Here is a 10846-nt window from a genome sequence, read left to right on the forward strand (position 1 = left end):
TCCCTTGAAAATTTAATCTCAATTCTCTTTATGTTTTGTATACCTTGCCAGAAACCATCCATGCCAATGTTGTAGTTTCTCAAGAAATTTTGCTACTGTTACCTGATTGAATTGGATCCAGTGGGCCTATACATTTTAAAATGTTTGTGGTCATCAAACCTGTTTACTTGGTTGCCTTGTTTCCAATGCTCAGGTGATCTTCTACCTGTTTCCTGTGCCAACAGAATGTTAGTTTTATTACACATTACCACTCAATTCTTACTGTCATTGTTTTTCCAACACCTTTCTTGTAATCATTTTAATATTTTTTTAGATATATCGTTTTATGTTGCTAAATGTTCAACTTTACAAGGCTACCATTTTTACAATTTAATCTTGTACCCCATCATACATGCCTCAATAGTATTTTATGGTAATGCTTGGTTCTAGTGGATGCTATGCCATAAAATCATACTGTTTTGGGCTTTCATTGAAACAAAAAGATCTAGATCATGAGAATCTAGTTCTACTGTGTGTTTAAGTTTTGTGCTCTTTTCCGAGCTATCGTAATGTCTGAAGTGGAAGTTTGATGTCATATAACTTGATCACTTCCTTTTATTTCTTTGATTTAACATTGTACAAATCTGATGGTTCCATCATTGACCAACTGTGAAAAGTATTGCAAAATGCCAAACACAATTTTCTTTTTTTGTAAAAGACTGTCCTTCCATTGCATTTTAATGATTTCTTTGCTGCTTAAGTGTCTATCAACTATGTGAGTGGCTAAGATGTCTAACTAATCTAATTTGATCAAGATATACTTGTGAGTGCCTAAAATGTTTCCAATATAAGCCCTTCTAGTCTTTGGTTAATTCGTTGTTGCTTTATGGAGTTTTTGCCACTGCCTTTAGTAAGAGATTAACTAATTGCACCTTGATCCTTCATTATTTGCAACGTTTGATTTGTGTTACTATCTTATACTCATGCTGTTTGTCTATAGTTTTAAGTTGTTTTCAATCTTCATGCTATTTTGCCTGGATTTATGCATCATTTTGTAACATGTAAAGGAGTTGTTTTAATCCTTTGATCTTTACCATATTTGGTAAATAATCTCTACCTTCACTGTTTGTCACACTCTTCATTATGTTTGGGTATCATGTTTTTTTTTTCATCTGCAGTTTATTAGCCATTATTTTTTTTCCCTGTTTTATAAGGTTGGCAGTGTTTAATTGAAGTCCTTTTACCACTTTGAAAGTCATTATATCAAAGAAAAAATAGTTGCCCAATCTGTAAATGCTTTTCAAGTAACCACAAATTTTATGAAATTTCAGTTAAAACAATAGAAATACTAGCTTTTGCCCAGGTTTAAATTTCACTTTGGGAATATGATTGATGCCCTCTGGATGGAATACATTCTAAAATAAGTGCTTTCACAAATCTTTACTAATTATTATCAATTATAAAAATATATAAATGCTTATTAAAGATTTTCCAGGAAGGTGGTTCAGAATAAATCTTCTCAGAAAGAACTAGAACTGCCAAAAGGCTTTTAGACCTGTTGCTATCGTGGAGCTTCTTTAATGTCCTAGATTGTCTTTGCACTCAGTTTTTCTTGTGAAATTATTATATACTTGATTTGTTGTAGCTCTTATGGCCTTCAGTGATCCACTTTTTGTCATCGAGTCACCACTTTGATTATGGTTACCAAATCTTTGTATTAATGTTACTCTTGTCCTTCAGCATTTGTATCTTTGATCTATCATCATGATGCATCCTCAATTTTTTTCGGATATATCTTTTTCATTATTATCTTCTGTATTAACCTCTCTCTTGTGGTGATTGAGTTTGTTCGGTCTGTATATTCATCAGGAGCACTGGTTTCTATGGTTCTTATGGTTCTTTTAAGGTTAACTTTTTGAATCTGCATGGCAAAGACAGTTCCAACCTCAGTGCCAGAGATTCTAAGATTATTGTTCAACTCCCAGGTTGTTCATTTTGAAACTTCATAGCTCGACTTCTTTTGACTTTTTATAGCTGCCTGATGCCTTTGCCATATGACTTGTGTCTTAGAGTTCATGTTTTTTCTCCATTAGTGACATCTCTCTCGTCTAGCGCTAGTTGGATTGATGATGGCCATATAATGCCTAATGTTCTTGTTTAGCATCTTTTATAGTTTATCTCCTCATTGCCATTTGTTTGCAAAGCCTGCAGAAGCAGCGTAGACAGCATGTGTAGATTTTTCTTATTTTAAGACGTGAAGAAAAAGAAAAACTTTTCTTATTTAGGTTTTAGGTACCATAGTATGATGCAATCACTAAAATTGTTGTACTTCCAACAAGATGATGAAACAATGAAACTAGTTTGATTAGATCGTCACTTTATTCATGAAAAATAACATTCATTTTTTGTGCTCTACAAGTTTTTTCATCTATTGTTGACATTTCAAACAAATGTAAACCATTATGACATCTTGGAGTGTTCCGCCTACTGTTGAGTTTGCAGGGTGATCACGATTGCAGAGTGATTCTGTGATGATCGATCATCCAACATCAACTTGTGTGGGCATGTTCTGACCTCTGTAAGTCTATCACTTCAACCCTACCATCGTCTCTAGTTTGCATCGATTGAGGAATTGTTGTTCCAATATGCTTTATGGATTACCTCAATAGGTTTTTTTTTTCTTTTTCGAAATTAAATTATCTTCCTGCATTGATGTGTGTGGTGTTATTTTCTTGAGCCAACAGTAGTCAGTCCTACTATTTGAGCTGCTATAGCCCTTTTATTTGCTAATGAACAGTGTCCAGGGAGATCAACTTGTGCTTTCTCGAAGCATATTGTGTTTTTGGGTTTCTTTTGCACATAAAAAAATCCTCCATTAAAATCCCCCCACAATCTATTCAATATTTGATTTTATCATCTTTATATTCCCATGATCTTTATGAAAGGCAACCATGTTCAGATTCTTGAGAGCTTCATATAGGAAGATGATATCTGCATTCCTCATGAAAATATTGGGTCTGCCATAAAGGCATTTTAAGATGCATATAAAGTGAATGCAACATATCTGAGCTTAGAAAAACAAAGATACATTTGAATGCAAAGACCCAAGGTTAGAGTTATATATGCATCATCTAACCCCATCTTGGATCCTCAATTTACACAATCTTAACAGTCTAATACAGTTCTTCAAATATCATCAAACAAGGCAGTGAGAAAAAAAGGAGGATGATGATGATGATACAAAGCAGATCTTTTTTCTGCTCATAGTCAGTCCCCTTGATAGTAAGAAAAAAACAGAAAGAAGAAAGAAAGAAAAAAAGACACTAGCAAAATGCATCTATCAGGCTAAGCAGCTGAAACACACTTTTCCTATACAATGAAACCTCCACAGAAGAAACTTCATCTTATGAAATTGAATATCTCATGCGCCTTGAAGAACCAGAGGACTTGGCCTCTCCGGGTTTCACACAGATCGGTGGGCTTTGTGAACTCCCTGATGTCTCAGAACTTTTAATCGTCTCTCCCTGTCCCTTCCCGACCCACAATTTGTCGAAGATCCTCCTCGATCTTGATGGTAGCAACAAGCTACTGCTCTTTTCCTTCGTGCTCCTGCTCTTCATTTCATCACTGTTTCGGCACTCAACCCCCTTTATCTTCAAACTGCCTAGCTGCTGCTTTAGACTGTTGTGATGCTCAGACACCCTCCCCTCCCAATCTTCTTCCAAGGTTGCTCGGGATATCGAAGCATCATGTGGAGCATCACTGGTCGGGGCTGACACACCCGTTGATGCCTTCAACCGCTCAAAGAAGAGGACCTGAACAACCACTCGGAGCGGCAGAAGCTCGTTTTGTGCTGCATGAACGCTAGCTTCCGTCGAGAGCTTCTTTACATCCATCAGGCCACAAATCCTCTTTTTTTCGGCTTTCGATAAGTTTGGATGCTCCTGATATTTTCACAAGTTAAGGAATTCAGCATTGATCTTGAAAGAACATGGCATGTAAGCAGGAAAAACTTGTAAAATTGACCAGTTAATCAGCCGAGAGCAACTCTTGTGAATAGCTGAAGAAGTTGTCAAGTACTACCATGGAAAAGAGATGAATGCGAGGATAGAATTCTATGTTCAAAAACAATCAAAGCAGATACTTTGAGTTTGAATTCACAAATTGAATCTGTAACAGGTATTTGTTTCAGGAATAAATGATGGAAACATATGCATAAAGAGCATCAGAGTTTTTTGATGATCCAAGTGAAAAATATAGTCGGAAATTCAACATAATTCTCTGTGAAGGAAAAAAATCAGATAGATTTTTCGATACAATCTAGACCTGCTTAAAGGAATCAATTAGCAATGACAAGTAATATGTGTTGGAATTCAAGTGAAGGAATAATCCATAAAAAGAACCATGAGAAATGTCTCTTGAACCATCCCTTCGTACAGCATGTAAGGTACAAAATAAAAATAAAGCTAGTAAGTGTATGATAAGAATACCTTCAAATAGATATCGATGGCCATGTATAACCCATCATGACCCGGTCTTGCTGCATCAGGAATCGACTTAGCAAGATCAACAAAGCTAGAAATTGACAAATTTGGATCACCAGCTATTTCAGCAAGGTAACCATCAATCAGTTTTCCCAGAGGCAGCAAAGTTTTGTTCTCTGTATTAATTTCCACAAATCTGCTTTCACTTTTATCAACAAAGTTTATATCATGACTGCTACCAACATGCACCATGAATTTAGCAACTAGAATTTGCACCAGATGTACATCATATATTGTATCACCACCCGATTTTGCTGGAATCAGCAGATCCTTAACGGAAGCTTTGTGGAACTGCATACTAATGCGATTTATCAGTTCTTCCTTCAACGCGTCACCCGCTCCAACCAAGATCACAACTTTCAATAATTTTAGGAGAAACCTGCATGAACATCCAGAACACTTATCGGACGGCAACAGAGAGACGATGGTTTCCACCAGAGTCCTGTTCCTTTTCATGTAGTCATCAGCAACCAAGGCATCATAAGAATCGGGCAACCATCTCACCGCATAGGCCTTGAGGGCCTCTCCTATCATGTCCGACGACATCCTTCCCTTAGATTTTACAGCAACCATCACTCGCCTGTAAAGATCAACATCCAGCTCACATATATCTTCAACCCACCAATCATTAGGAACTGTATGCATCCTTTGTTGGATTTCAACTATTTCATCAGAAGCTGCTAATTTCCTGTTGTAGGTATATGACCAGTTGATGTTGGTTGGGTCTACAGATGTCTTAGAAGCAATGCAGTCTATGCATCTTCCAGCCACCTTCAGCTCCTCAGACCACGGTAACAAAGATTTTGTGGCTTGTAGAACGATAATGGAATCTTTCCAACTCCGTAAAACACTCGAGTTCAGAAAAACCTCAATTTTATAGATCAGATTCCCTTTCTCAACATTCTCGGTCATCTCTAGATATTCCGCAGCACACCTAGCAGCAACCACATTGTAGGCATTGAGAGTCACGATCATTCCGTAGCAAAATTTGGCACAAATCTCAAAGGCTTTTGGTCCACCAGGAAAGTCATGCAAGAATATTTCATTTGTGCTGTCCTCACCAACCCTGAGAATTAACCCTTGTAATCTGTTGCTCTTGGATAGAAGAGGGAACTGGATCAAAAAACTCAAAACACTTGAGCATCATACTGAGTCAATCTCAAGATTACATGACACTATAATAAGTATAGAATTTTACGATCATTATGTCATGGAAATGAACCACAAGTACTTGAAATGTAAAGCACTTTATCCTTTCCATAGATCAAATGGTAATTAGTACAAAAGAAATTTGTTTATTTTACTAAATTAAGGACAGGTGTTGACCTTGTGTAAATAAAATCTCACTTCACCAATTCGAACACTGACATCCGTAGGTAGCTCAGACACCACAAACCTGCATCAGTCGATCATCAGTCGCAAACCTTGTACCAATCTTATCTCAGACAAGAAATATCATATGAAGATATAATCAAAATAAACAAAACAATCAGCCTGTAAGGCAAAAAATATCAAATTATGAAACATAACAAAATCCTCTCTCCTAGATCTTTATAAATTAACTTGTAAATTCATTTAATTCATGCAGCGAGAAAAGAAAGTAAACCAGTTTATGTTCTTGTGTTGTTCACACAATGAGATAAAACCTGTTTCAGCACCTCTTCAAGCTCATTAGCAAACCATATTTTGGGGGTTCAAACGTGAGTCCTTCACTACAACCCAATCGCATGGAAGAACTGGAGCCTCCATCACTTAATAGATCGGACATATAATGTGCAAGACATTTTTATGAAACCTACACTCACATGCCGGGTAGGGCTTTTTAGTGAGTCCAAGCAAGTCATGATGCCATGGTCAAACCGAGCATCTTAACAAATGTGCCTCCGCCAATCCTCTCATCGCACCGCATAAAAAATATAAAGGATAAAGCTTTATTTTATCCACAGAAGAACCATCAGCAGCTTATCTGAGATCAGAATTATGTTTCTCCTAATGGTGCACCATCCGAAATTTGATGACTCGTAACTATGTTTAAGGGTAGGAATGGAGATTAATAGGCCCCAGGGCTCATCTAAAAATATGAAAAGAAAAGTGGAGAATGCAAACTCAGCACAGTTCATAGACCCAAGGAAAAAAACAATAGAAATCTTCTGATCAACACTGACATTTGTTCTCATTCGGCCTGCACTTGACAACTCAACCAGATATCAACTCCTCGATAAAATTGGAAGTTTGCCGATAGTCTTCAGTATAACTTACTAACCAAAAGCACATACTAAATGATATGTGAAGAAAATGAATAAGCCACCACAATATTCTTGTTGGTCAGATCACAAACCCACACAGAGTAGGAATATGATAGCTAATATCTTGTCAATAAAAATGAAACACATGCCAAAAGTCGGTTGACTCTGAATGCATTCCATGTGAATAAGCTTGCTATGAATCTTTTCCATTTCTTGAATAGAATCAAATTTCACAAAGTTTTATTATCATTTAGGCATGTCATCATCCACAGAAAGCCATTGGTTTCAAGATTATCGAAAGCTCTTCCATCATTTAGTTAAAAAGGCAACAAAACTTCTTGCTCTCAATCCTTGATCATATTCACATCTCGTCATAGAAAACTCCAACACTCTTGAGTATAATTCTTGTCCACCAGACATAAATGCATTATAGTGTTGCATCACTAGTGTGGATTTTTATTGTTTCTAAAATCAACAAAATGTCAACAGGTATTAGCATAAACAGCATGGGTTCTAACAATAAGCTCCTCGCCAAAGCTGGATCATGCAGCGCCAACAGTAAGAACACTGCTCTGAAAAAAAGAACTGTAGATTTGCCTTTCCACAAATTTGCTTTAGTGAACAATTCAAAGAAGTTGCATAAGCCGGCAACCACGGCAAGGTCAGGCTGGCCACTCTTTCCCATTAGGAACAATCTACTTTTACGCCGGGTAGAAACATTTATTATGATACTCTTATTGCTCGTAAGCTTGTTCGTTCCATATCAAATTCCAAAAGTAAAACTCTGCTCATTCTAATAAAGCTTGGATCTATGTATCTGATATGATCACAAGTGGTTGTCTTTCTACTATAGATCATCCACAATGATTATTATATATATGAAAGATGATGGAATGCAGAGCCATTAATAGCTTCTCTACAGTTCCACTCACCATGCAACTCCAGATCTGCATCAGTTGACACCCAAAAGTACAATGTCAAAAGAAAAACATTCATTTCCTGTGCTAAATCTCACTACTGTTAGGCTCACAAAGAGAGCCCCTCTGGATAATGTTACTACTTCCCAGAGAAAATACTAGGAAAAAGGTTGACAAAAGCCTGCCTAAATGAGCCTTTTAAAGCAATTGCAGCTGCTTCCTGGAACAGCTCTAACATCCCGCAGTTTTAGAGCAAGTAAACTTCACTTCTCACAGATACGTAAGAGGAAGCCATGAAAGACAAGACATTGAGATGGTGAGACCTGTACGACACCAAAAAAAGGGTATACCAGCAAACCCAAGTGGGATGCAGCCCAACCCCAGCTTGATTAGGACTTAGGACTCGGGGACTCGGGCACCTGCTTTGCGTTGGATTCCTCCCTCTGAAACGATCACCATTTCACTAGCCACTCTTTCGAATCACTCTCTTCCATCCCCCACAAGGAAGTCGGGCAAAATGTGGAGCACCTGTTCCTGCATCATTATCGTCATCATTGTCTACGAAGCATAGAACCATTGTTCTAATAGTAACTTGAACCAGATGTCGTTCCAAGTCCTCTCTTCGTGTAAGGTGGCAACAACGAAGCAACGCCACTTCTCTGCTCACACAAAACAGTGCGTGGCAGAGTCTCACCCCTTCACCTCCCTCTTCGGTGGCGAACCAATTAGCTCCCCCCAAAAACCCCACGGTGATCGGTCCAAAAGTAGCAGAACATAGAGGACAGGGAGGAACCATACGCGACTAAAGTCTCTCGGGGGACTGATCGACTTGATTCCGGTGTTAGCAAGGCAGAGCATTAAAGACGAGTACGAAAGGATCGTCTTCTTCGGTGTTTCGAGGTGCTGCGGAGAGTTACAGCGACCTCGTCGTCCCAAAGAATTCGGCTGACATCCCAAAGACCATCGCAAAACACCAATCAAGAAGATGAACAAACAAGCCCACAAGAAAATGGATCGCGCCGCCGAAGAGAAATCGTAGGATCGAAACCAAGAAACGATTTCAAAGGGAAGACCGAGGACGAAGAAAGAGAAAGGCCGAACCTGATGTTGCTCCCGTCCGATTGGAAGGCGTCCGGCTTGGATCCCAGCTTCATGAACTTCATCTCTACCACCGGCAGAGTCAACCCACCCGGAGCTCTCCTCCCTCCTCCTTTCCCTCCCTTGCAAGCTTACCCGCCCAAGGCGTATTTACTCCGCCAACCTCCTCGCGCCTCCCGCTCTTTAAAGCCTATGGTACTACTCCCTCGCCTCGTCCTCCCCCCGATCCTCCCGCCTATCCACCCTACGCCTCGCTCTCTCTCTCTCTCCCTCTCTCCTCAATACAGGAGTTGGTGAATTAATCCTCCTGGAAGTCGCCGCCGCTCCTCTGCTCCCTCTAAATGATGATGATGATGATGCTGATGTTGTCTTTGCTGTTGCTGCAGTGGTAAGTGGTGTTGGTGGGCTTCATAAAAGAAGGCAAACAGGAAGCGGGAGCGAAACAGCAAGCGAGTATATTGGGAAGAGGAAACAATGGCGTGTCGTGTACTGGTGACGATGATTACGAGTCTTATCTACGTCCTTCTCCTCCCTCTCTCTCTCCCCTCGCTCCCTCTTTTTATCAGATCTTCATGGTCGTCGCTTCCTTTTGCCTCTCTCTCTCTCTCTCTCTCTCTCTCTCTCTGTCGCTCGCTCTCTCTCTCTCTCTCACCGGCGTTGTGTATTCATTCATACTTACACATATCTCTTTCTTTGTCTTCTTTACTGGCGTTGGGTATTATACTGCATCCATCTCCTCCCTCCGTCTCTCTCTCCCTCCATTATTATTATTACTGAGAGCTTCCAAAAGGAAGAATAATAAAGACTTTGGGCGCTGCGCAGCCTCTGCGGCCACCTCCATGCGAGGCTAAGCGAGCTGGCGTCGCTTTCGGTGGTGCGGCGCTGCTCAGTCCCCCAAGAAAGCAATTCCTCTCTCTCTCTCTCTCTCTCTCTCTCTCTCTCTCTCTCTCTCTCTCTCTCTCTCTCTACGTGTATAATAAAACATGATGGGAAGTGGTGGACTTGTTGCATGCAGCATTGTATTGAATACCAAAGAGGAGGGGGGCAGCCACCCAAAGGAATTCAACTCTCCTTGCTATCTTGTCAACTGGGCATTTAATAGATAGATAGATTGATTGCTTGCTCAGGAGAGATATGACTCCTTGTGGACTCTTCATCATTCCTGGGTTGATCCTTCTGCTCATGGAAGAAGCATTCACCACCCACCACTTGGCAACTTCGTCGGGTCCATCCAATTCAGCAAACACCACTCGTTAATACACACAATGCCAAGGTCAATATACTCCTCAATGTGTAATCAAATTGTTGGACAGAGAAGTATTAGATAGATCAAAATCTAAAATTTCCATATGATTCCATTATCTTATCATTGATAAAGTTATTAAGGACTCTTGGAAAAGGATTATAATCTTAATGTTCACATGAGATTATGCATGAATGAGGTTGGTCAAAGGAGAAGTAGATATCTGTTGGAGTATGCATGAAACTCGACAACATAAGATAATAGTCTTATCATTCGTATTGGACATAACATGATATTGGTGAAGTCAGTCTTGTATATTCATACATGTTTATGCAAAGATGATCAAACATTGTTCTCATCTGCCCCGATGCATTAAAGACGCAACATTAAAACCTGTGATGCAAATATTCCAAACCATCGAGCACAATAATGCATCGTTTTCCAAGTGTCAGAACTCAAACCTTGAAGAAAGAATTAGCAAAAAGGAAAAGTGCTGCCACAAAAGTCAAGAGAGTGAGTGATTGAGTGGGCTCCTACCATTACCGATCTTGATCCCCCAAGGGAGTCATAAATCTTTTCTTTTTCTCCGTCACTAAGTTTGTCTTTCTATGACATGGTAAGCGTAAATAGTTTCTTGCCAAATCCCTGTCAAATGTGAGGGATATATGCTTTCTTTTTTCCTTTTTTGGCATCACAAATATATCCTTCATCGAAGGTTAAATTATAAATATATTTCTTGGCAAGTCCCTGTCAGAAGTTATGATTCTGGCATTCCCTGCAGCATCCTACTCTTCTTCCCCTGCCTATGGCTTTTGTTCG

General features: G+C 39.4%; 1 protein-coding gene across 1 annotated transcript; it reads right to left on the reverse strand.

The window, feature by feature from the left end:
• Positions 1 to 2675: 2675 nt before the first annotated feature.
• On the reverse strand, positions 2676 to 9665 carry LOC135635655 (BTB/POZ domain-containing protein NPY1-like). Its single transcript, XM_065146884.1, has 4 exons — positions 8788 to 9665; positions 5850 to 5919; positions 4470 to 5636; positions 2676 to 3923 (listed from the first exon to the last, which is right to left on the reverse strand). The coding sequence occupies exons 1-4, from the start codon at positions 8847 to 8849 to the stop codon at positions 3384 to 3386; spliced, it is 1839 nt and encodes a 612-aa protein (XP_065002956.1). The 5' UTR covers positions 8850 to 9665; the 3' UTR covers positions 2676 to 3383.
• Between the last annotated feature and the right edge of the window lie 1181 nt (positions 9666 to 10846).

The sequence above is a fragment of the Musa acuminata genome, chromosome BXJ3-4, assembly GCF_036884655.1.
Source record: "Musa acuminata AAA Group cultivar baxijiao chromosome BXJ3-4, Cavendish_Baxijiao_AAA, whole genome shotgun sequence".
In the NCBI taxonomy this organism is placed as follows: Eukaryota; Viridiplantae; Streptophyta; class Magnoliopsida; order Zingiberales; family Musaceae; genus Musa; species Musa acuminata.